Source organism: Oncorhynchus gorbuscha, linkage group LG01 (assembly GCF_021184085.1).
Source record: "Oncorhynchus gorbuscha isolate QuinsamMale2020 ecotype Even-year linkage group LG01, OgorEven_v1.0, whole genome shotgun sequence".
Taxonomy (NCBI): domain Eukaryota; kingdom Metazoa; phylum Chordata; class Actinopteri; order Salmoniformes; family Salmonidae; genus Oncorhynchus; species Oncorhynchus gorbuscha.
Genome location: NC_060173.1, coordinates 99,025,266 through 99,053,188, shown reverse-complemented (window position 1 = coordinate 99,053,188; position 27,923 = coordinate 99,025,266). Strand labels below are relative to the sequence as shown.

The following is a 27,923-nucleotide window of genomic DNA, read 5'->3' as shown; positions in this document are numbered from 1 at the left end:
AGGGTGTCATCTGGGCCTCAGCCTCAGGCAAAGAACCTTTCATTCAGTCAGCCAGCCAGCCAGCCAGCCACCCACCCACCCGCCCGCCCAGCCACCCGCCCAGCCCATCAAAAGTAATGCACTATGTAGGGAATAGGGTGTCATCTGGTCCACTGCCCCAGGCACAGAACCTTGCAGTCAGTAAGTCAGTCACCCAACCAGTCAGTCAGTCACACAGTCAGTCAGTCAGTTCCGCACACACAGGATAAATCCGGCTAGCAGAGGGATGAGGTTTAACAATAGAAGCCACAGAGTTACCACTAAGCTGGAGGAACTGGAGCACGGGTCTGGAAGAGAGGCAAAACACTTCCTTAATACCAAAAGGTTTATATAAGGTATCTAGTTATATAAAGTATATATGTGTGTGCATGAATATGGAAGGTAGGAAAGACAGGCAGGGGAACTCACCAATAGGAACTCTCCTGGTACTATTGATGGGAGGCAGCTGTTGTGGTAGAGGGCAGGCGCTACAGAAGTCTGAGCAGGCAGGACAGACGAGAACCCCGTTGTAGACCCAGTCATTAACACGCACACTAACTCTCAGCAGCTGACCGGTATGCACACACTGAAACTCAGTATCCTGCACCCATACTGTCAGACCCTGGGTAGAGCAAGACATCTGGAAACAACCACAATATAACATTGAATTATTTGGGTTTTGTATGGGTCACTTTAAATATCTGCCTGTCACAGATTTATAACAGGGTTACCTATTTGTTAACCCAAAACACATAAATTAGACTGAGAATTTGTGATTCTGTAAGATCATATGGTAAAAGGATGAGACTTAAAGGTGGTAAACATTATTAAGAAGACTCCCACAGTACATAGCTTAGTACATAGCTTGCAAAATATGGAAAAGTGACTAAACATAGATTGCAGAGATGCTGAAATGGAGATATCTATTTAATTTTTTACTTATTCTGCATTACCTTATAACAGCCACTTCCCCAGTCAGGGTAGGTCATGCGCCTGGTACACTGCTCCATGATGAAGGATGTCTTCTGGTACAAACACACAGAGTCTGGACCATACTGCTCAGCGCCATAGTTCCTCCACCAATCTGGAAGCAGTGTCAGGTAACCTACTCGTAAGTAGGGTTGCAAAATGAGGGAACATTTCCCAGAAACACAATTTTCAGGTTTTCCATAAATCCCAGTTGGAAGATTCCCAGAATTAGGAGGGAATAAGCAGAGAGGGAAAATGGAACACTCCAACAGGGAATCGTCCAACTGGGAATCCTCCAGCTGGGATTTCTGGAAAAACTGGGAATGTTGTGAATGTTTCCGGAATTTTGCAGACCTTCTAGTTAGTGAACAGTCTCACAGTACATTGTCCAAGGCCCAGCCGGGTCTGAGGCACCAAGAGGCAAGAACAATGCAAGAAGGAAATGGATATTACCGGGTTGGTTCTCCTGGACCCTGCAGTAGGAGTTGCGTTGGTACTCTCCACTCAGGTGCCAGCTGAATTCCTGGCTGAAGGGACAGTAGTCAGCGATCTCCACAGCTCCACCGTAGGAGGCAATGTCCCTCACAGAGACATCAGGGATATGGTCAAAGTACTGCAGGAGGGGAAGTGGACAAGATTTACTATATGGGGTGTACTATGCAGGTCACAAGTGGTCAACAACATCTTAAATAAAGACCATTTTAAATGTGTGTTTTGTTTGGTTTTGTTGCCTTTTTTTGTCTTATAGGTACAAACTTTGCTTGGGTGCAAGTGTTAAGTAAATCGTTGAGTGTCATACACTTGCAATATTTATGTTTGTCTTCTAATCCTCTGTAGTGGTCCAATAGGTTTCTGACACAGACTCTTGCTAGCATCATGTGGTTATCACTGGGTGTATTCTCATAGCCTCGATTTCTAGAGTTTGTGACTTTGAAGGATGGCATTGTGAGACTAGTATTTTACCTGGTAGTCCAGGGGTATGTCCTGAGGGTACTTCTGCAGGTTGCAGACAGCCACAGCCAGCTGGTCCTGCCTGCAGGTCAGCTGGAGGGGTGTGGCACGCACCGTGTCACAGTAAGGGGTCACCACTTTACGACTGAAAAACAGTAACACACCGAGGGTTGGATCAGGTAGAGCCAGTTTGTCATTTAAATGTTTTTATTGTGTTTAAAAAATGAATAAAAAACAGTTTGTTGCAATTTCTAATAGAGTTTCTAAGGCTTGATGTTTGTGTTGACAGAAATGTTGACATATGAGACAGGGTGCATTGTCTGGTGCTACTTTAAATTTGTTTAGGGGCATGCCATGTGCCTAGACATTTAGATGTTTCAGCCTGTTGTGTACAATAAGAAACCTTAACTCTGATTAGACACCTTCTTACCTCTGACGTTGCCTTTCAATCCAGAACTTACAGCTTTTCATCACAAAGTCACAGCCCAGACCCTTGCCCCAGTCCAGCCTCTCTGCCATGCTGTAGTTGGCTCGGTACCAACTACATAGGAGACAAAGATGACCCGAACACATTGTACACCAAGTCAGGTAAACTCTTGAACTTCAATACAAATCATGTGTCAAAGTCAAAAACGTTCAATCACGCCAATGCTCAAGAAAAAAGAGCCAAGTTGTTTAATAGTCAAAGATCTTGAAATGACATAAAATGTAAAAGTCATTATTTTCTTGTATTCCATATATTTTCTGGAAACAGTCAGCAACCTTACCCTGTGTCTTCCATGATGGCCAAGGTGATCCTAGAAAACACTCTGTTTTGTGTGTGCGATCCAGTCATTGCTTCGTTCTGTTATCAATACAAACAGGAGAATCATCAAAGTATCATATATAGATTAATAATGAACCTATATGAGCATATAAATGCTGACGATGAGTAATGAACTATAGATAAATAAGAAATACAGAATTCACAATAGCTATACAGACTATGAAACTGAGTGAAAGGGTATGGTGTGGTTAGGTCTATATTCCATTACAGACATCAGTTCTACTAGGCTGAGTAAAGATACACCACAAACGTAGGCTACACATATTGTACAGAAAGGAATCATTTCAGATAACAATAAAAACTAAGCACAGTACAATGCCACCAATCTTCAGCCCTCCTTTTACCTCTAGTAGCCTCTTCTCCCAGTGGTTCAGCTCAGTACCCATCCCTCCCTGGTTCTCCAGCTCCATACCCTCCAGAATGGGACAACCAAAGTGTCTCCTCGCTTCCTCCTGCCATCACATGCAGGGATACAGGACATAAACATTAACCACATTACAGGACAGTACAGGGCAGCGCAGCACAACATAACAAAATAGCACAACACCACACAGAACAGCCCAGCATAGCCTCTACAAAAGGGACATACTGTATCTACCCATGACAAATGCATGTAAATACATAATTAAATGATGAGGTTAAAACGAGGATTCTTACCACAACACGCGGCGTCACTAGAAGATGCACTTCGTGACGGACCATCACTCCACCACGGATGTCCCATAATCGAGTCACTCTACGTATCACTGCATCACTCCATTGATACAGGCCTAAACTATAATACAAAGCAAAAATAGTCTTAAATGTTAACAAAATGAATGAGAAAATACAATGCACAACAGAAAAACAATTACAATATCATCTAAGCCTACTGGTTATTACAAACAGCACGATTATAAAAACAAAGTCTGACAGCAGAGGAAAATGATCAAGTATACATACCTCTCGTTGAATGCTGGTAGTCCACTTGCAAACCGAGGTGTCAATGGCTTGCCATTATAATCATGATAAAACGCAAACAGCCCTGCTGAAAAACCCTTTTGGACAGATACGTAAAGATTACATTATTCAATCAATAATGAAATCTGTGGTGGACAGGTTCGATAGATTATCGTATTTATTTAAGTAATTCATGACATGCTCTGCCCCAATAGGAATATAAAGTAGATTCCAATGCACCCACCAAGGCATGTATGATTTCATGTTTGACGGTTGACAGCATGCTCTCAAACTCCTGAGGTTGGGTGGATATCATATTGGGGCACAAGTTGGCATATCCAGCAATGGGCCTGAAAAGGTAAAGAGAGTGAAACTGACATTCATATGATATCATTGGGTTAAAATACCTATTCAGGGGCCAATAACTACCATGTCACCTACCAGACCCAATCACTATCTACGGCAATCTGAAATATCCTAAAATGCTGCCATTCTAAAGTATATTCTAAGGGTGTATATAACTAGGTGTGTATAAACAGTAGGGGTGCAATGGTTCCCCAAACCCACTGTTCAGTTTCTGTACAGCAGGAACATTAAATGCTTTTTACAATGTTCAGCATTCACAATGTTCCTTGCATTGTCTGTTGTGACCAAATTGTGATGCTGCGTTTGTAACCATGTGGAAGGTGGGAATTGACCAGTTATGAATTCGTAAATACTACTTGGATTCATTTGCGTGATTTGAACTCGTTGAGAAACGCTGATTGGCTAATGGCCAACAAGCTGTGGCAACCAAAAACTAAAAGTACAGCTATCATACATATAAAACAAATTATAGAGTTAAAAAACAACATTAATAGATTTCTTCTTTTAAATAATGCTTTATTGTTGCATTTACAGTAACGGCTGAAAATGCTGTTACGAGGCCATTTCCTTAGTAGGTGACGTCAGAGGTTACCATATTGGGAGAAGTGGGTGCTTAGGGTGAGTTTTCCACTAGTAATTACCAGTTTGAGGGCCGTTCAAGTGGATTTTCCCAGTTGTATGTGGTAAATTCCCACTAGGCTACGAACGCACCATGACACTGCCTCTTTCAGTGCCAGATGCGCACTTATAAACGGGGGCGTGTTTGTAGCGTGGTACGGCTTCCACTCCGGGGTAATGTGATTGGCCAATTAATTGAAAACTTCAGCTTTGGTTGGCTTACATAAAGCGGTTACTACCCGTGTTCTGAAATGGGTGCAAGAGGGAAGATCGTAATGTGGCTCGAGCACTTTCACGAGGTGCTGAAAGAAACCCCTTATTCCCAACTACCGAGAATGGGCGTAGATCCGCGACAAAAATATTAACATGGCCTACCTACCGCTCTTGTATTGTCTTTGGCCTGGTCAGAATCAGCTGCCAAGTGCTGCTTGAATGCAGGGGAGACTACGTGTTGTTGTTTCTTTGCGTTACCATCTTGCTCCGGTATACTGGGGTGATGTCGGCAAAAAATGTGTCAACATAGAGGTGTTGGCAGCTGCATATGCTGTTGTCGTTTAGAGTTGGGACATACTGCTAACATGTTATCCACAACTCTGTCCATCGCCGTTGTAATCTACTTGGAAGCAAAAATGTTTCAAAACTGGAGATATACATGGAGGACAACTAAACTACACGGAATTGCTTTAATAAGGTTAAGGTCAAGGATAATTTAGCTATTTGATTTTGAATTTTAAGACCCCTTGACGCATCAAAAACATATACAGTACCAGTCAAAAGTTTGGACACACCTCATTCAAGGGTTCTCTTTATTTTTACTGTTTGCTACATTGTAGAACAATAGTGAGGACAAAACAATGAAATAACACATATGGAATCATGTAGTAACCAACCAGCTTCATGAGGCAGTCACTTGGAATGCATTTCAAGTAACAGGTGTGCCTTGTTAAACCTCTTACAGCTACCCCCTACGTTTTTTCCATTTTCACCTGAAGACAAATCTAACTGCCTATAGCTCAGGCCCAGGACATGCATATTCTTGGTTTCATTTTAAAGAAAACACTTAAGTTTGTGTAAATGTGAATTGAATGTAGGAGAATAACACAATAGATCTGGTTTAGATAATACAATGAAAAAAACCATACGTTTTTTCATTTTTATTGTATCTTTAAAATGAACAAGACAAAACAAACATTGAGATAGGATGATGGGGACAATTTCAGTGAAAAGCATAAGAGGGCAACAGTACGTGTGCAAAGTTTCAGAATGGTAACTTCCAAAATGAGTGTGCTACATGACATTTATCATGAAGTCACCCAGGTGTCCCACACAAGTAGCCCAAATGTACCCAAGTGGCCAAATTGATGAAGTTATACATTTTGAATGGAATAACAATATACAAAATACCAAAATGGTATTCTAACACCCCCCCCCCAAAAAATTTTTTTGAGAAAAAACATGAAAAAAATATATACATTTACAAAATAACACTTTCAATATTTGGAAGACCCTCAGTCCTCTACACAATATTGTGCTGCTGATGCCAGGTGCCATAGCAGTTTCTTTCTGCTGTGAAGCAGAGGGTCACCAAGCATGTGGTGCAGGTGATGGGGGACTTCATTTTGCAAAGAACACAGCGACGCCTCCGTGCTGTGCCCTTTTGGCCCTGAGGCACATCCATGCCTGCAGAAATACATTTGGGGAGATGAACACCACTTGTGGCAGGAGCTGGATGAACCAGCTTCAGTGGGGGATGGACAACTTGGCACTGGGGGCTCCCATTCAGAGTCAGTGGAACTGTGAAAGAAAATGTTCAGTTAGAATAGTTTCACATATGAGCCCTGTATCAACAGGTATAATGAACAGATATATATAGAGTACAGGGAACAAAGTTGAATATATTATTATAGACCTGCTACATCTACAGTCTCATCGGGGCGGCAGGGTAGCCTAGTGGTTAGAGCATTGGACTAGTAACCGAAAGGTTGCAAGTTCAAATCCCCGAGCTGACGAGGTACAAAATCTGTCGTTCTGCCCCTGAACAGGCAGTTAACCCACTGTTCCTAGGCCGTCATTGAAAATAAGAATTTGTTCTTAACTGACTGACTAGTAAAATAAATATTACATTTTTATATTTTTTATATTATGACAGACCAGCTAGATCTACAGTCTTTATTATATTACAACAGACCAGCTGTATCTACCGTCTCCATTTCACTTTGGCCATTGTTGTGGGCCTGCTCTCCCCTCAACAGACTCAAATAGGCTATTTCATGTGGGGGTGGTGTGGGGCGGCAGACACACGCATCTCACATTACATTACATTATTTTTTATATATTGCTACTAAAATAAAATTTAAAAAAAATCACAAATCATATTTTAGATGAATAATTTCAAATAAAGGCATTCGCATGAGAAGAACTTACCAGTCCAAAACGATGTCCTCTCCGTTCACAAAATATTCCTCCATTTGGGTATCGCTAAATGAATCGTCCTCCAACAATCTCTGTCTCACTTTCCCGATCAATTTCTTCTAAAATTGTGTGTACATCTGTATATCTAGACTTAGATTTAGCTTTCCCTGACTTAGTCGCCATACTGATTGATATATAAACAGCTGAAGATTCGCTTTACCAAAACAACACTGTGCGTAACATGCATGGCTCCTTCCGGTATGAATCTTCAATGGCGAATGATCCTCTTTACGCGGGAGTTTACTACATGGGTTCAACACATAAACATTACATATGGCCATTTACCTCAGCTCATTGGCTCACCCAGCTAGATTTCAAGATGATCAGTGGTCATTAGGTTAAAATTACAACGAAAATTATCAACGAAACAGAGGTCATATCATTGGTGCACAATGATGTCATTACTTGTCTTCAAATCGGTTTCTTTCAGTCAATACGTCCCGCGAAATTACCCATCAGGTTTGGTTGTGTTGCAATGAAACCAAACATGTTGATTGCAATGAAACCAAACATGACTGGAAAAGTCACGCTTAGTGTGTGTATTTACATCGAATGTGTCGTCGAAAATGGAATGAGATGGAATTCACGACACAAGCGGTTCACAAAATGTTTCGTGTTAGGCTATAAAAATGGATTTTATCAAACAAAAAGACCATTCATTGTGTAACAATGACCATTGGGATTGCAAACAGAGGAAGCTCGTCAAAGGTAAACAATTTATTTTATTGCAGTTTGTGATTTTGTTACGCCTGTGCTGGTTGAAATAGTTGTTTTTTATGGTGCTCTATCCTCAGATAATCACATTATATTCTTTCACAGTAGATCCTTTTAAAAATCTGACAAAGCAGTTGGATTAGCAAGATTCTAGTCTTTCGAAACATGTGAGACACTTGTATTTTTAGGAATGTTTAATATGACTATTTATGTAGCGATCGCAGTATGTTGTCGAATTTCATTCTGCTAACGGGTTCGGTGCGCAGAGGTTAAAAAGTGAATTTGGGGAATTAATGCGTTTGAGCCAATCAATTATGATGTCGTGGATGACTAATTAAACGTAGGAGGTAATTATTCGATAAACAGCAGTAATCACATTAATGATCCTCAATTAAATCAGGAAACAATTAACTTGGAATTTGGGACCCCATGGGAAAAGTTGTTTACAGAGTTACTATCTCCCGACTTAAACTCTAAAGATTAGCAAAATAGCTCTTCTTTCATCAATAAGTCAATTATTATTTCCTCATATCAGTCTTATTCTGAACGTCGTTGACCATGTAAATCTGCACAAACGCTAACTTAAGTGATGAATCAGCGATACACTAATTGGCTTAAATATTTTCTTTAATAACTAAATACATAAAAACACATACACGGTTTGGAAACAACGCTCACAGTAGTCAGAATATTTAGCCCCATAACAACCACTCATTCAGATTTGAAATGCAACAAATTTTAAGCATAGATGTCTCTCTTTTGAAACCACTCAATCAGTCTATGGCGAGTAGTTTGATGTAAGTTTCTGGATGTCCACCAGAAGTCACAATGTCCTTAGTTGTATGCTACTTTGTCTTGGAGTGTTCGTTAGAATAGGTACATCAGAGGTGTACCACCCGGTGGTGATGGGGATCTATTCTTCTCCCCAGTCTTTGGTCAATTGTCCTAGAATACTTTACATGCAGAGCTGCAGACGGTGCATGTTTTGGTCTAGTCCATCTTCTTCACTCGTCGAGAGTTTCAGAGGCTCTTACCATTTTCTGGTCTTGGAGATTTAACCATTTCAACGTGTGGATCATGTCCTCACATTCTCTGGTCAGTATTTAAAGTCCTTTTAAGCACTCTGGCCTTGGACGGCGTTCCGTCCTGTTGACACAATGTCTGTGTTCACGTTGTTGTAGTTACTAACTGGGCCCAGGTTTATATGAAAAACCATCTCATTAAGAAGGCTAAAATCACATTTGTATCTTTTGAAAAGTATTCTTAATAATTTATTTTATACAACATTTAGATGTAAAACATGATAAATAGCACGTGTACACGTTCAGAGTCACAGTTATCTTGTTACATAGTCTTTCTGATAATTCTAACGACATCACAAAATATACATTAATTTTCAATATTCCATCCCTCGTCATCCCCAACATTTGAATGTTGAAACATATTGTCCCAGTGTCTGTTCGTTAATGTTGAAGTTTGGGCAAGAATCTCAAGACACAGCACATTCCTCTGTTCAATACTGCAAGGCAAGAGAGAGACACTTTACGACCGGGGTTAAGTCATAAAACCATCCCAACTCCCCCCTTCCTCTCTAGTGGGAGAGAAGGGGGGGTCTGGCACTCTGTGCCAAGCTGATCTGGCGCCTTTGATCCTCGCCAAGCTAGAGAGTCATGACAGTGATGTGTAGGGGTCGTACACATAAGTTAGCCCTATTTCGTAAAAGACCAAGTCAATATTACGTCAAGAACAGCTTAAATAAGCAAAGAGAAACAACCGTCCATCATTACTTTAAGACATGAAGGTCAGTCAATCCGGAAAAAGTCAAGAATTCTTCAAGTGCAGTCGCAAAAACCATCAAGCGCTATGATGAATCTAGCTCTCATGAGGACCGCCTCAGGAAGGGAAGACCCAGCGTTACCTCTGCAGAGACTGTTATAGTTTTGGCAAGTCGGTTAGGACATCTACTTTGTGCATGACACAAGTCATTTTTCCAACAATTGTTTACAGATTATTTCACTGTATCACAATTCCAGTGGGTCAGAAGTTTACATACACTAAATTGACTGTGTCTTTAAACAGCTTGGAAAATTCCAGAAAATGACGTCATGGCTTTAGAAGCTTCTGATAGGCTAATTGACATAATTTGAGTCAAGTGTACATGTGAATGTACTATAAAGGCCTACCTTCAAACGCAGTGCCTCTTTGCTTGACATTATGGAATATCAAAAGAATTCAGACAAGACCTCAGAAAAAGAATTGTAGACCCCCACAAGTCTGGTTCATCCTTGGAAGGAATTTTTAAACACCTGAAGGTACCATGTTCATCTATACAAACAATAGTACGCAAGTATAAACACCATGGGACCATGCAGCAATCATACCGCTCAGGAAGGAGACGCCTTCTGTCTCCTAGAGATGAACGTAATTTGGTGCAAAAAGTGCAAATCAATCCCAGAACAACAGCAAAGGTCCTTGTGAAGATGCTGTTGGAAACAGATACAAAAGAATATATATCCACAGTAAAAACAAGTCCTATAGCGACATAACCTGAAAGGCTGCTCAGCAAGGAAGAAGCTCCTGCTCCAAAACCACCATTAAAAAAAAGCCAGACTACAGTTTGCAACTGCACATGGGGACAAAGATCGTATTTTTTGGAGAAATGTCCTCTGGTCTGACGAAACAAAAATAAAACTGTTGGGCCATAATGACCATTGTTATATTTGGAGGAAAAGGGGAACGCTTGCAAGCCAAAGAACACCATCCCAACTGTGAAGCACAGGGGTATCATCATGTTGTGGGGATGCTTTGCTCCAGGAGGGACTGGTGCACTTCACAAAATAGATGGCGGCATGAGGGAGGAAAATTATGTGGATATATTGAAGCAACATCTCAAGACATCAGTCAAAAAGTTAAAGCTTGGTCGCAAATGGCTCTTCCAAATGGACAATGACTCCAAGCATACTTCCAAAGTTGTGGCAAAATAGCTTAAGGACAACAAAGTCAAGGTATTGGAGTGGCCATCACATAGCCCTGACCTCACGCCTATAGAAAACGTGTGGGCAGAACTGAAAAAGCGTAGGAGGCCTACAAACCTGATTCAGTTACACCAGCTCTGTCAGGAGGAATGTGCCAAAATTCACTCAACTTATTGTGGGAAGCTTGTGGAAGGCTACCCGAAACGTTTGACCCAAGTTAAAGAATTTAAAAGGTAATGCTACCAAATACTAATTGAGTGTATGTAAACTTCTGACCCACTGGGAATGTGCTGAAAGAAATAAAAGCTGAAATAAAGCAATCATTCTCTACTATTATTCTGACACCATAAAGTGGTGATCCTAGCTGACCTAAGACAGGGCATTTTAAGTAGGATTAAATAACAGAAATTGTGATAAACTGAGTTTAAATGCATTTGGCTAAGGTGTATGTAAACTTCCGACTTCAACTGTATTTCCATGTGTTATTTCAAGTTCTGATGTCTTCACTGTTATTCCGCAACGTATACAGTGGTAAAAATAAATAAAAACTCTTGAATGAGTAGGTGTGTACAAACTTTTGACTGGTACTGCATTTAAAATCAGCATAAAAGAAACATCCCGTCCATGTCAACTGCTTTTATTTTCAGCAAACTTAACATGTGTAAATACTTGTATGAACATAAGATTCAACAGACATGAACAAGTTCCAGACATGTGACGAGCAGAAATTGAATAACGTGTCCCTGAAAAAAAGAGGGGGGAGACACAAAATCAAAAGTAACAGTCAGTATCCTGTGTGGCCATCAGCTGCATTAAGTACTGCAGTGCATCTCCTCATGGACTGCACCAGATTTGCCAGTTCTTGCTTTGAGATGTTATCCCACTCTTCCACAAAGGCACCTGCAAGTTCCCGGACATTTCTGGGGGGGAATGGCCCTAGCCCTCACCCTCCGATCGAACAGGTCCCAGACGTGCTCAATGGGATTGAGATCCGGGCTCTTCGCTGGCCATGGCAGAACACTGATATTCCTGTCTTGCAGGAACGAGCAGTATGGCTGGTGGCATTGTCATGCTGGAGGGTCATGTCAGGATGAGCCTGCAGGAAAGGTACCACATGAGGGGTACCACATGAGGGAGGAGGATGTCTTCCCTGTAACGCACAGAGTTGAGATTGCCTGCAATGACCACAAGCTCAGTCCGATGATGCTGTGACACACCGGCCCAGACCATACGGACCCTCCACCTCCAAATTGATCCCGCTATGGAGTACAGGCCTCGGTGTAACGCTTATTCCTTCAACGATGAATGCGAATCCGACCATCACCACTGGTGTGAGAAAACCGTGACTCGTCAGTGAAGAGCACTTTTTGCCAGTCCTGTCTGGTCCAGAGATGGTGAGTTTGTGCCCATAGGCGACGTAGTTGCCGGTGATGTCTGGTGAGGAGCTGCCTTACAACAAGCCGTCAGTCCAGCCTCTCTCAGCCTATTGCAGACAGTCTGCACACTGATGGAGGGATTGTGTGTTCCTGGAGTAACTCAGGCAGTTGTTGTTGCCATCCTGTACCTGTCCAGGTGTGATATTTGGATGTACCGATCCTGTGCAGGTGTTGTTACACGTGGTCTGCTACTGTGAGGATGAACAGCTGTCCATCCTGTGTCCCTGTAGTGCTGTCTTAGGAGTCTCACAGTATGGACATTGCCATTTATTGCCCTGGCCACATCTGCATGCCTCCTTGCAGCATGTTCACGCAGATGAGCAGGGACCCTGGGCATCTTTCTTTTGGTGTTATTTTACAGAGTCAGTAGAAAGGCCTCATTAGTGTCCTAAGTTTTCATAACTGTGACCTTAAATGCCTACCGTCTGTAAGCTGTTAGTGTCTTAACGAACATTCCACAGGTGCATGTTCAGTAATTCAAATCAAAGTGTATTTGTCACGTGTGCCGAATACAACAGGTGAAGGTAGACCTTACAGTGAAATGTTTACTTACAGGCTCTAACCAATAGTGTGAAAAAAGGTATGTGTGTGTGTAGGTAAGTAAAGAAATAAAACAACAGTAAAAAGACATTAAAATAACAGTAGCAAGACTATATACAGACACTGGTTTGTCAGGCTTATTGAGGTAGTATATACATGTAGGTATGGTTAAAGTAACTATGCATACATTATGAACAGAGAGTAGCAGTAGTGTAAAAAGAGGGGTTGGCGGGTGGTGGGACACAACGCAGATAGCCCGGTAAGCCAATGTGCGGGAGCACAGGTTGGTTGGGCCAATTGAGGTAGTATGTACATGAATGTATAGTTAAATTGACTATACATATATGATAAACAGAGAGTAGGGGGGGACACAATGCAAATAGTCCGGGAGCCTTATGGCTTGGAGGTAAAAACTGTTGAGAAGCCTTTTTGTCCTAGACTTGGCAGTCTGGTACTGCTTGCCATGCGGTAGTAGAGAGAACAGTCTATATGACTGGGGTGGCTGGGGTATTTGACAATTGTTAGGGCCTTCCTCTGACACCGCCTGGTGTAGAGTTCCTGGATGGCAGGCAGCTTTGCCCCAGTGATGTACTGGGCCATACGCACTACCCTCTGAAGTACCTTGCGGTCGGAGGCCGAGCAATTGCCGTACCAGGTTGATGCAACCGGTCAGGATGCGCTCGATGTTGCAACTGTAGAACCTTTTGAGGATCTCAGGACCTATGCCAAATCTTTTTAGTTTCCTAAGGGGAAATAGGCTTTGTCGTGCCCTCTTCATGACTGTCTTGATGGGTTTGGACCATTATAGTTTGTTGTTGATGTAGACACCAAGGAAATTGAAGCTCTCAACCTGCTCCACTACAGCCCAGTCGATGAGAATGGGGGCGTGCTCGGTGCTCCTTTTCCTGTAGTCCACAATCATCTCCTTAGCCTTGGTTACGTTGAGGGACAGGTTGTTATTCTGGCACCACCCAGCCAGGTCTCTGACCTCCCTATAGGCTGTCTCGTCTTTGTCGGTGATCAGGCCTACCACTGTAGTGTCGTCTGCAAACTTAATGATGGTGTTGGAGACGTGCCTGGCCATGCAGTCGGGGTTGAACAGGTAGTACAGGAGGGGACTGAGCACGCACCCCTGGGGAGCTCCAGTGTTGAGGATCAGCGTGGCAGATGTGTTGCTACCTAACCTATCCTTACCACCCGACGACCCGTCAGGAAATCCAGGATCCAGTTGCAGAGGGAGGTGTATAGTCCCAAGTTCCTTAGCTTAGTGATGAGCTTTGAGGGTACTATGGTGTTGAACGCTGAGCTGTAGTTAATGAATAGCATTCTCACATAGGTGTTCCTTTTGTCCAGGTGGGAAAGGGCAGTGTGGAGTGCAATAGAGTTTGCATCATCTGTGGATCTGTTTGGGCGGTATGCAAATTGGAGTGAGTCTAGGGTTTTTGGGATAATGGTATTGATGTGAGCCATTACCAGCCTTTCAAAGCCCTTCATGGCTACGGACATGAGTGCTAGGGGTCTGTAGTCATTTAGGCAGGTTGCCTTTGTGTTTTTGGGCACAGGGACTATGGTGGTCTGCTTGAAACATGTTGGTATTACAGACTCAATCAGGGACATGTTGAAAATGTCAGTGAAGACCTGCCAGTTTGTCAGCACATGCCCGGAGCACACGTCCTCGTAATCCGTCTGGCCCCACAGCCTTGTGTATGTTGACCTATTTAAAGGTCTTACTCACGTCGGCTATGGAGAGCCTCAGTGTTGCTTGCTTCGAAGCGAGCATAGAAGTGATTTAGCTTGTCTGGTAAGCTCGTGTCACTGGGCAGCTTACAGCTGTGCTTCCCTTTGTAGTCTGTAATAGTTTGCAAGCCCTGCCACATCCGACGAGCGTGAGAGCTGGTGTAGTATGATTCAATCTTAGCCCTGTATTGACGCTTTGCCTGTTTGATAGTTCGTCGCAGGGCATAGCGGGATTTCTTGTAAGCGTCCGAGTCCCACACCTTGAAACGGCAGATCTACCCTTTAGCTCAGTGTGAATGTTGCCTGTAATCCATGGCTTCTGGTTGGGGTATGTACATACAGTCACTGTGGGAACGACGTCCTCGATGCACTTATTGATAAAGCCAGTGACTGATGTGGTGCAAAACAGTCCTATAGTTTAGCATCTTCATTGAACAAGCAGAGAAGATTTTCATCAAGGATCTCTGTACTTTGCTTGGTTCATTTTTCCCTCGATCCTGACTAGTCTCACAGTCCCTGCTCCTGAAAGAAAAATCTCCGTAGCATGATGCCGCCACCACCATGCTTCACCGTAGGGATGGTGCCAGGTTTCCTCCAGACATGACACTTGGCATTCAAGCCAAACAGTTCAATCTTGGTTTCATCAGACCAGAGAATCTAGTTTCACATAGTCAGAGTCATTTAGGTAAACTCCAAGCGGGTTGTCTTTCATGCTTTTTGCTGAGGAGTGGCTTCTGTCTGGCCACTCTACCATAAAGGCCTGATTGGTGGAGTGCTGCTGAGATAGTTGTCCTTCAGGAAGGCTCTCCCATCTCCACAGAGGACCTCTAGACCAGTTTTTGCTTTGTCATTATTGCGTATTGTGAATATTTAATACATTTTAGAATAAGGCGTAACAGAATGTGGAACAAGTCAATGGGTCTGAATACTTTCCGAAGGCACTGTATATGTGAGAGATATCAGAAAGATCTAGAAAACATATTTGACATGTATTTAACCCCTTATTTTTTGTCACTAAAACAGTCTATTAATAATTCCATATATTTTTTTGACTGGTATCGGGGGACCTTCAGACAAGTCTTGTGAGCGTCCTAGAGCAAAGCAAGAGTCTCACCTTTACACAGAGGGGTCATACTAGTGTGTAGCCCAAACTGTTGGCACACCACTCACAGAAGTTGACAGATCGGCTGCAGCGACTTCAGACGAGTCCCAAGACACTTGTGGGGTTGTAGAGCAAAACGTGTTCGTGAGAGTCATCTTTCCATAGAGGGGTCATAATAGTTTGTAGACCAAACCGTTCGGACGCTACAGACGATATTTGGGATGTCTCATGATCTGACAAACACTGCTCTTTCAAAGGTGGATGCAAAAAAGCTGATATCTCTAGTTTAAACTGACAGATTGTTATGGGGATTTTTATTATGCTAATTAGATTTCTGCAGCCTTGAGTTAATGTATTTATTCAGGTTCACATTGTGGACCGAACTGAGGTCCCTGTACCGAACAGTTGGGGAACGAATACGTGTACCGTTACATACATAAGCATTTCGCTACACTCGCAATAACATCTGCTAACCATGTGTATGTGGCCAATAAAATTTGATTTGACATTCCTAATAAAGATGTACCGTTACACCCCTAATAAAAGGTGTATAGGGTTGCAGGCTTACCTGTCCAGCTCAGACTCCAGCTGACAGTATGCAGCATAGGCCACAATGTTCTCCTGTCCACAGCGTTCTGTAGTCACCCCGCTGACGTAGAGGACAAAATCAGCCCCTTCCACCCCTTCCCCGTCCGGAGCTCCTGCCGAGCCACACGACCTCCCGGTCTCGCTGCACACCTTGCATTGCTGGAAATCCGATACACAGAATACCATTTTTATTTAATTTTAGTTATTTAACCTTTATTTAAACAGGAAAGTCACATTGTGACCCAGGTCTCTTGGTTAGTCTCATTGAGATAATGTCTTTTGAAGAAAGACCTGTTCAACATAGCAGCAGAACGCAATAATAGCAAGTCAGGTGAGAAGATATCCTGTAGAGGAAACCCAGTTGAGCATGTAAGCATAGGTTAACTATTCATTTCTTCAGGCCAAGTCAAATAAAACTGTATTTAAAGTGATTAAATGTACTGTATGTCTAAAAGAACAATGTCACTGGTTAAAAAGGCCAAGCTTAAAAGGTGAGTAACAAGCAATAGAGGTCGTAACTTTGTGCTCAGTTGGAAGAGAATGGCCCTTGTAACGCCAGGGTAGTGGGTTCGATTCCCGGGACCACCCATACATAAAATGTAAGCACACGACTAAGTCGCTTTGGATAAAAGTGACTACTAAAATAAATAGTGGCAATAAAAAGTATGTGAACCCTTCAGAAATACCTGGATTTACACATAAGTTGGTCATAAAATTACATTTGATCTTCATCTAAGATACAACAGACAAACCCAGTCTGCTTAAACTAATAACACACAAATTCATGTATTTTTCTTGTCTATATTGAATACATCATTTAAACATTCACAGTGTAGGTTGGAAAAAGTATGTGAACCCAAAGGCTAATGACCTCTCCAAAAGCTAATTGGAGTCAGGTAACCGGGAGTACAATCATTGAGACAAGATTGGAGATGTTGGCTAGAGCTGCCCTGCTCTATAAAAATCAGTTTAAAAAGATTAAGAATTGTTGACTTGCATAAAGCTGGAAAGGGTTACAAAAGTATCCCTAAAAGCCTGGATGTTCATCAGTCCACGTTAAGACAAATGGTCTATAAATGAAGAAAGTTCAGCACTGTTGCAACTCTCTCTAGGAGTGGCCGTCCTGCAAAGATGACTGCAAGAGCACAACGCAGAATGCTCAAGGTAAAGAAGAATTTTACAGTGTCAGCTAAAGACAAAGAAATCTCTGGAACATGCTAACATCTCTGTTGACGAATCTACTATATTCAGCAAAAAAATTAATGTTCCTTTTTCAAGACCCTGTCTTTCAAAGATAATTTGTAAAATTCCAAATAACTTAACAGATCTTCGATGTAAAGGGTTTAGACACTGTTTCACATGCTTGTTCAATGAATCATAAACAATTAATGAACATGCACCTGTGAAACGGTCGTTACGACACTAACAGCTTACAGACGGTAGGCAATTAAGGCCACAGTTATGAAAACTTAGGACACTAAAAAGGCCTTTTCTACAGACTCAGAAAAACACCAAAAGAAAGATGCCCAGGGTCCCTGCTCATCTGTGTGAACGTGCCTTGGGCATGCTGCAAGAGGCATGAGGACTGCAGATGTATGTGGCCAGGGCAATAAAATGCAATGTCCGTAATATGAGACGCCTAAGACAACGCTACAGGGTGACAAGCCAGACATCTGATCACCCTCGCCGTAGCAGACCATGTGTTACAACACCTGCACAGGATCGGTACATCCGAACACCACACCTGCGGGACAGGTACAGGATGGCAACAACAACTGCCCGAGTTACACCAGGAACACACAATCCCTCCATCAGTGCTCAGACTGTCCGCAATAGGCTGAGAGAGGCTGGACTGAGGGCTTGTAGGCTTGTTGTAAGGCAGGTCCTCACCAGACATCACCTGCAACAACGTCACCTATGGGCACAAACCCACCATAACTGGACCAGACAGGACTGGCAAAAAGTGCTCTTCAATGACGAGTCACGGTTTTGTATCAGCAGGGGTGATGGTTGGATTCGTGTTTATCATTGAAGGAATGAGCGTTACACAGAGATCTCTACTCTGGAGCGGGATTGATTTGGAGGTGGAGGGTCACAGCATCATTGGACTGAGCTTGTTGTCATTGCAGGGAATCTCAACGCAGTGTGTTACAGGGAAGACATCCTCCTCCCTCATGTGGTACTCTTCCTGCAGGCTCATCCTGACATGACCCTCCAGCATGAAAATGCCACCAGCCACACTGCTCGTTTTGTGTGTGATTTCCTGCAAGACAGGAATGTCAGTATTCTGCCATGGCCAGCAAAGAGCCTGGATCTCAATCCCATTGAGTACGTCTGTTGGATCAGAGGGTGAGGGCTAGGGCCATTCCCCCCAGAAATGCCTGGAAACTTGCAGGTGCTTTGGTGGAAGAGTGGGGTAACTTCTCACAGCAAGAACTGGCAAATCTTGTGCAGTCCATGAGGAGATTCACTGTAGTACTTAATGCAGCTGGTGGCCACACCCGATACTGACTGTTACTTTTGATTTTGACCTCTTTGTTCAGGGCCACATTATTCCATTTATGTTAGTCACATGTCTGTGGAACTTGTTCAGTTTGTCTCAGTTGTTGAATCTTGTCATGTTCATACAAATATTTACACATGTTAAGTTTGCTGAAAATAACCAGTTGACAGTGAGAAGATGTTTCTTTTTTTGCTGAGTTTAAATAAAAAACACTAAGCAAGAATGGTGTTCATGGGAGGACACCATGGACGAAGTCCATGAACGAAGCCACTGCCGTCCAAAGAAAACACTGCAGGCACATCTGAAGTTCGCAAAAGTGCACCTGGATGTTCCACAGCGCTACTGACAAAGTATTCTGTGGACAGATTAAACTAAAATTGAGTTGTTTGGAAGGAACACACAACACTGTGTGTGGAGAAAAAAAAGGCACAGCACACCAACATCAAAACCTCATCCCAACTGTAAAGTATAGTGAAGGGAACATCATGGTTTGGGGCTGCTTTGCTGCCTCAGGGCCTGGACAGCTTGCTATCATCAACGGAAAAATTAATTCCCTAGTTTATCAAGACATTTAGCAGGAGAATGTAAGGCTATCTGTCCGCCAATTGAAGCTCAACAGAAGTTGGGTGATGCAACAGGACAGTGACCCAAAACACAGAAATAAATCAACAGAATGGCTTCAACAGAAGAAAATACGCCTGGAGTCCTGACCTCAACCCGATTGAGATGCTGCGGCATTTATGCAGAAGTCCAGGTAATTCCAAAGGGTTCACATACTTTTTCTTGCTATTGTATATTATACGAGTTAAGACAAAAGCTCCTGGAGAGCGGTTTAAATAAATGTGTGCCTCAAATGACCCTTGACTCGGAAGGGCTAATCATGTTTGAGGCTGTCAGGTCGGTGAGTACGCACTCCGATCTAAGCCGTATCATAATCCATATTTAGCTGAACTGGCGTAGGATGCATTAGCTAATCCCATAACTCCAGAATGGTCCAGGGGTGCCCTGGTGGACAACGTATGAGTTATTTTTTAAATGTATTTTTTATTAACCCACCCACCCTCTTTGGGGAAGACATATATTTGTTGGTACAGCTTTTTTGCAACATATACATCAATTGTACATATCACACTTTACATATACTGTACATTTGACATACTTTTCCATACAGCAATCATATTATAATAATACATTCCCGAATATGAGCTCTTTATTCCTACCCCTCAGCCACTCTCAGCCCATCCCACCTATCACCGTAGACCTCCCTCATTTGGTTTCCATGTGCCATATATTTTTAAATTATGCTGTTAATTTCTACATTAATTTGGAACCTTCTTAAAATCACAGTATCCACAGAATGTGAGCTAAAGATGAAAAAAAATGTCTGAGTATTATTATTATATTATTGATTGACTGACTATGGCTTTCCAAAATCACCCAACACTGTTATTTTTAAGGTTAATTTTAAGTCCATGTTTAAGTGAATATATTTTACATTAGAAACAGAAAAGAACTGTCAATCTCCCTCGGCCTGGGGCTCCATGCAAGATCTCACCTCGTGGAGTTGCTGTGATCATGAGAACGGTGAGGAATCAACCCAGAACTACACGGGAGGATCTTGTCAATGATCTCAAGGCAGCTGGGACCATAGTCACCAAGAAAATAATTGGTAACACACTACGCTGTGAAGAACTGAAATCCTGCAGCGCCTGCAAGGTCCCCCTGCTCAATAAAGCACATATACATGCCCGTCTGAAGTTTGCCAATGAATATCTGAATGATTCAAAGGACAACTGGGTGAAAGTGTTGTGGTCAGATAAGACCAAAATGGAGCTCTTTGGCATCAACTAAACTCGCCGTGTTTGGAGAAGGAGGAATGCTGCCTATGACCAAGAACACCATCAAACATCGAGGTGAAAACATTATGCTTTGGGTGTTTTTCTGCTAAGGGGACAGGACAACTTCACCACATCAAAGGGACGATAGACTGGGCCATGTACCGTCAAATCTTGGGTGAGAACCTCCTTCCCTCCTTGGCTCAAGAAGAAGCACATTAAGGTCCTGGAGTGGCCTAGCCAGTCTCCAGACTTTAATTGCATAGAAAATCTGTGGAGGGAGCTGAAAGGTTCAAGTTGCCAAACGTCAGCCTCGAAACATTAATGACTTGGAGAAGATCTGCAAAGAGCAGAGGGACAAAATCCCTCCTGCGATGTGTGCAAACCTGGTGGCCAACTACAAGAAAAGTCTGACCTCTGATTGCCAACAAGGGTTTTGCCACCAAGTACTGAGTCATGTTTTGCAGAGGGGTCAAAAACTTATTTCCCCCATTAAAATGCAAATACATTTTTCCATGCGTTTTTCTAGATTTTGTTGTGGTTCTGTCTCTCACTGTTCAAATAAACCTACCACTAAAATTATAGACTGATAATTTCTTTGTCAGTGGGCAAATATACAAAATCAGCAGGGATCAAATACTCCCCCCCCCCTCACTGTGTATGCATGTGTGTGTGTGTACAGTGGGGCAAAAAAGTATTTAGTCAGCCACCAATTGTGCAAGTTCTCCCACTTAAAAAGATGAGGCCTGTAATTTTCATCATAGGTACACTTCAACTATGAATGACAAAATGAGGGAAAAGAAATCCATAAAATCACATTGTAGGATTGTTAATTATGGTGGAAAATAAGTATTTGGTCAATAACAAAAGTTTATCTCAATACTTTGTTATATACCCTTTGTTGGCAATGACAGAGGTCAAACATTTTCTGTAAGTCTTCACAAGGTTTTCACACACTGTTGCTGGTATTTTGGCCCATTCCTCCATGCAGATCTCCTCTAGAGCAGTGATGTTTTGGGGCTGTTGCTGGGCAACACAGACTTTCAACTCCCTCCAAAGATTTTGTATGGGGTTGAGATCTGGAGACTTTGAAATGCTTCTTACGAAGCCACTACTTCGTTGCCCGGGCGGTGTGTTTGGGATCATTGTCATGCTGAAAGACCTAGCCATGTTTCATCTTCAATGCCCTTGCTGATGGAAGGAGGTTTTCAATCAAAATCTCATGATACATGGCCCCATTCATTCTTTCCTTTACACGGATCAGTCGTCCTGGTCCCTTTGCAGAAAAACAAAAAGCATGATGTTTCCACCCCCATGCTTCACAGTAGGTATGGTGTTCTTTGGATGCAACTCAGCATTCTTTGTCCTCCAAACACAACAAGTTGAGTTTTTACCAAAAAGTTATATTTTGGTTTCATCTGACCATATGACATTCTCCCAATCTTCTTCTGGATCATCCAAATGCTTTCTAGCAAACTTCAGACGGGCCTGGACATGTACTGGCTTAAGCAGGGGGACACGTCTGGCACTGCAGGATGAGTCCCTGGCGGCGTAGTATGTTACTGATGGTAGGCTTTGTTACTTTGGTCCCAGCTCTCTGCAGGTCATTCACTGGGTCCCCCTGTGTGGTTCTGGGATCATTCTGACCCCACGGGTGAGATCTTGCATGGAGCCCCAGATCGAGGGAGATTATCAGTGGTCTTGTATGTCTTCCATTTCCTAATAATTGCTCCCACAATTGATTTCTTCAAACCAAGCTGCTCACCTATTGCAGATTCAGTCTTCCCAGCCTGGTGCAGGTCTACAATTTTGTTTCTGGTGTTCTTTGACAGCTCTTTGGTCTTGGCCATAGTTGAGTTTGGAGTGCGACTGTTTGAGGTTGTGGACAGGTGTATTTTATACTGATAACAAGTTCAAACAGGTACCATTAATACAGGTAACGAGTGGAGGACAGAGGATCCTCTTAAAGATGAAGTTACAGGTCTGTGAAAGCCAGAAATCTTGCTTGTTTGTAGGTGACCAAATACTTATTTTCCACCATAATTTGCAAATAAATTCATAAAATATCCTACAATGTGATTTTCTGGATTTTTTTCCTTCTCGTTTTGTCTGTCATAGTTGAAGTCTGATGAAAATTACAGGCATTTCTCTTCATTTTAAGTGGGAGAACTTGCACAATTGGTGGATGACTAAATACGTTTTTGCCCCACTGTCTGTCTGTCTGTCTGTCTGTCTGTCTGTCTGTCTGTCTGTCTGTCTGTCTGTCTGTCTGTCTGTCTGTCTGTCTGTCTGTCTGTCTGTCTGTCTGTCTGTCTGTCTGTCTGTCTGGATAGCATTCTGATAGTGTCAAGAATTTTGTATAATAATACATTGAAAAATCAAGTGTCGTTTTTTGTATCAGTTCATATACCATGTGCCATGGAATCGGTACATCAAAAATCTCTTCCCATTTATTTTGGAACGAATGTGTGACATAGCAATTTTTGAACAAAGGATGAGCCTTTCTTAATAATCTACTGGAGAACCACGTTTAAGTATAACTTATGTATGAGTGATGCTTTTAGTGAGAGGTTTAATGTTTTAATATTTAAATAATTTTAACCCCCAAACCCCCAAACTCATATTCATTATATAAATAGGCATGTAACATTTTTTTCTGCTTTGAATTTTTTCTGGCTTAGCGTTTTGCTCATATGATTTAAAAAACAAATCGTCTGGAGTAGGCAGTACCATTAGTAAAAGGGTAAACTGTGATAGGACCAAAGAGTTAATGAATGTGATTATTCCATTAATAGAGAAGTATTTACCTCTCCATGGTTGCAGAATCGTATCTATTTCTTTTTCAAACTGGTTGTGTTAAGTTAATGTATTTTTTTTCAGACATGAATACCAAGTATGTCTACTTTACCATCCTTCCATGTTATTGGTAAACTACAAAGCAGTGTAAACATTATGTATTTTAAACGATCCAATACATAACATGGTACTCTTGTCATAATTGGGTCTTAGTCCTGAAAGGCTAGAAAAGTGATCAGGATCTTCAATGAGACCATGCAGGGATCCTGATTGTGGTCTTATGAAAAAACGAGTCATCGGCATAGATTAACACCTTTGATTTTAACTCCCGGAATTCTAACCCTTTGATGTTCTTGTTGGATCTGACTCTTAATAGCTAACATTTCGATGGCCATAATAAATAGATATGGAGACACCGAACCGCCCTGTTTTACTCCTCTTAACAGCTCAATACTTTCTGAGAAGTAACCATTATTTACTATTTTACACCTGGGGTTGCTGTACATAACTTTAACCCATTGTACGAGATTCACCGAAATTAAAGTAGTCCAGGCATTTATATATAAATTCTAGTCGCACTTTATCAAACGCCTTTTCTAAATCTGCTATGAAAACCATGCCTGGCATCTTTGATGTTTCACAATGTTCAATTGTTTCAAGTAATTGTCGTATATTATCTCCAATATATTGTCCATGTAAAAAACCTGTCTGATCAGGATGAACAATATCTGGTAAAAACCTTTTTTATTTTATGTGCGTATGAGTTGTCCATTTTCATCAATAATAATTCACCACCAGAAATCACAAGGTAATAACGGTGACCAATAACAGTAACCAACACTGACTAAATAGGTTGGTTGATAGACTAGTTATTAGTAATACCTACTCTATCAACCAACCTACCTGGTCACTACACCTCAGTGGCGTAGACAGACCTGCAGATGATGCTCAGGAACAATGACGGGTCCACACTTTGTGATGTCTGCACATGATCCCTGGCAGTAGCGGTGAGGGTCATCTTTCTTCCTCAGATACTGATTGGTCACACATTGTCTGAACAGGAACAGACAATTTTATAATGCAAGATAGATACTGACCCTCTGAACGAGCCTTATTTAAGGTCTATTCAATAAAATAGATTATCTTGAACATCTTAAAATGTTACACACCCCAATTGAATTACAAACGTGAAAATATAGTATTTTCTTCTTGAGATTAGAACATGTTATTGGACTGTGTTGGAGGGTGATGGGAGGTGAGCTCTCTACCTGCTGAGTAGTATAGGCCCTGATTTCCGGCGAACCTGAAAAACCTTCTGTAAATAATCAATTGCTTGTGGAAAAAGTGTATCCTGTAGAAAACAAAAAGGGAGTACCTATGATACCAGCAGCCAGCTAGGATACACAAAACATAATATTAGCCTGGTGCAACAAAACTTCAAACTTAAAGGTAAGATTATCATGTAGATGTGATAAACATGACACACATATACACACACACACAGTTGAAGTCGGAAGTTTACATACACTTAGGTTGGAGTCATTAAAATGTGTTTTTCAACCACACCACAAATGTCTTTTTAACAAATGATGAAGTTTTGGCAAGTTGGTTAAGACATCTACTTTGTGCATGACACAAGTCATTTTTCCAACAATTGTTAACAACAGACAGATTATTTCACTTATAATTCACTGTATCACAATTCCAGTGGGTCAGTAGTTTACATACACTATGTTGACTGTGCCTTTAAACAGCTTGGAAAATTCCAGAAAATTGGCATGGCTTTAGAAGCTTCCGATAGGCTAATTGACAGTCAATTGGAGGTGTACCTGTGGATGTATTTCAAGGCCTACCTTCAAACTAAGTGCCTCTTTGCTTGACATCATGGGAAAATCAAACGAAATCAGCCAAGACCTAAAAAAAAAAATTGTAGACCTCCACAAGTCTGGTTCATCCTTGGGAGCAATTTCCAAACGCCTGAAGGTACCACGTTCATCTGTACAAACAATAGTACGTAAGTATAAACACCATGGGACCACGCAGCCTTCATACCGCTCCGGAAGGAGGCGCGCTTTGCTTCCTAGAGATTAATGTAATTTGGTACAAAAAGTGCAAATCAATCCCAGAACAGCAGCAAAGGACCTTGTGAAGATGCTGGAGGAAACAGGTACAAAAGTATCTATATCCACAGTAAAACGAGTCCTATATCGACATAACTTGAAAGGCCGCTCAGCAAGCAAGAAGCCACTGCTCCAAAACCGCCATTAAGAAAAGCCATACTACGGTTTGCAACTGCACATGGGGACAAAGATCATACTTTTTGGAGAAATTTCCTCTGGTCTGATGAAACAAAAATATAACTGTTTGGCCATAATGACCATTGTTATGGAGGAAAAAGGGGGAGGCTTGCAAGCTGAAGAACACCATCCCAACTGTGAAGCATGGGGGTGGCAGCATCATGTTGTGGGGATGCTTTGCTGCAGGAGGGACTGGTGCACTTCACAACATAAATGACGGCATGAGGGAGGAAAATGATGTGGATATATTGAAGCAACATCTCAAGACATCAGTCAGGAAGTTAAAGCTTGGTCACAAATGGCTCTTCCAAATGGACAATGACCCCAAGCACACTTCCAAAGTTGTGGAAAAATGGCTTAAGGACAATAAAGTCAAGGTATCGGAGAGGACATCACAAAGCCCTGACCTCAATCCCATAGAAGATTTGTGGGCAGAACTGAAAAAGCGTGTACGAACAAGGAGGCCTACAAACCTAACTCAGTTACACCAGCTCTCTCAAAATTCACCCAACTTATTGTGGGAAGCTTGTGGAAGGCTACCCAAAACGTTTGACCCAAGTTAAACATTTAAAGGCAATGCTACCAAGTAAAATTGAGTGTATTTAAACTTTTGACCCACTGGGAATGTGACGAAATAAATAAAACCTGAAATAAATCATTCCGACATTTCACATTCTTAAAATAAAGTGATTATCCTAACTGACCTAAGACAGGGAATTTTTACTAGGATTAAATGTCTTAATTGTGAAAAACTGAGTTGAAATGCTTTTGGCTAAGGTGTATGTAAACTTCCGACTTAAACTACACACACACACCTGCATGTCAACAGGAAAGAGCTCGGACTTAATTCACACCAACATACCTTCACAAGTCTTCTTTTATCTGAGGTTAACCTTTGGAAGAAGACATAACATGTATACAATAACATTACGGTAAGGCCAGGAACACACTTATAAACTTTGAGAATAGTAGGACAGAAATAAACTTACTTGTCCACACTTGAATCATAAATAATTTTTATCTTTAATTGTTGATCAGAGCTTCTTTTGGTTAATCTTTCCGACTTCAGATATACTTTATGGACAACCTACAAGAAGAAGCATTGTTGAAAGCAAAACAGCTACTGTATTATCATCAGTGGTGTAAAGTACTAAAGTAAAAAATACAAGTCGTTTTTGGGGGTATCTGTACTCGTACTCGTTACATTTTGAATGCTTAGCAGGACAGGAAAATTGCTTAATTCACACACTTATCAAGAGAACATCCCTGGTCGTCCTTACTGCCCCTCATCTGGCAGACTCACCAAACACATGCTTTGTAAATGATGTCGGAGTGTTGGAGCATGCCCCTGGCTATCCGTAAATAAAAAAAACGTTCTTAAATGATGCCGTCTGGTTTGCTTTATATGGAATTTGAAATGTATACTTTTACTTTTAATACTAAATTATATTTAAAACCAAATACTTTTACACTTTTACTCAAGTAGCATTTTACTGGTTGACATTCACTTTTACTTCAGTAATTTCTTCAGTTATTTTTTCTCAAGGTTTAGTATCTACTTTTATGACAATTGGGTACTGATTATCATGTAGAAACACCTTGAGATGAGTGAACCACATGATTAGCATCGTTTTTTTCATGTAAAGAATCCATTTAAGTGCATGCATTAAATGAAACGTTTAATAATTTGAGAGGAAATAGCTAAAATTTTAAAATAATCGACACGGAACGCCCCTATTGACATTGCTCGAGCGCCCTCCTTGGATAATTGATTCCTTACGACAAAATTGCGATAAACGACACTTACCTCCGACAGAGATGGGACTTGATGTTTACACGTATGACAATGCACAAACAAAAATAGAAGTGAGAAGGTGAAAATACGTCTCAGTGACCCAAACAGCTTCCAAAAGCGTCTCAGCTCCGTCGCCATCATATGTCCAGCGACAGTCGTGCTTCAAATCCTATTTCATTCATCGCTATCTACATAATCACAACTCACATAGATATCTATGCCGCTCCACCACTATGTTATTGATAGGTATGTATCTTATTACTCCTCATTGGGACGGTGAAACCCACTTTACTCGTGTGTTACTTGCTAGCTTTAGCCTTTAGTTTAGCCAAAGATCACTGTTCTATCTGTGACCCTGCTTACATCGCCACTTCCGGGTCGTCAGATTTTTCTGTAAAAAAGCTTCACAACAAAGGTCTTCTATCTGAGCAATACAAGGGCTGCAT

The 27,923-nt window shown here is 41.7% G+C and overlaps 1 protein-coding gene across 1 annotated transcript; it reads right to left on the bottom strand.

The window, feature by feature from the left end:
* Positions 1 to 108: 108 nt before the first annotated feature.
* LOC124047124 (leishmanolysin-like peptidase) lies at positions 109 to 27,840 on the bottom strand. The gene is made up of 17 exons (XM_046367775.1): positions 27,490 to 27,840; positions 26,672 to 26,769; positions 26,545 to 26,575; positions 24,654 to 24,736; positions 24,321 to 24,438; positions 16,232 to 16,410; positions 3,948 to 4,053; positions 3,707 to 3,801; positions 3,422 to 3,539; positions 3,109 to 3,216; positions 2,706 to 2,782; positions 2,369 to 2,479; positions 1,951 to 2,083; positions 1,441 to 1,600; positions 972 to 1,102; positions 448 to 658; positions 109 to 326 (listed from the first exon to the last, which is right to left on the bottom strand). Exons 1-17 carry the CDS (start codon positions 27,616 to 27,618, stop codon positions 226 to 228), a joined length of 1,989 nt encoding a protein of 662 aa, XP_046223731.1. The 5' UTR covers positions 27,619 to 27,840; the 3' UTR covers positions 109 to 225.
* Positions 27,841 to 27,923: the final 83 nt, after the last annotated feature.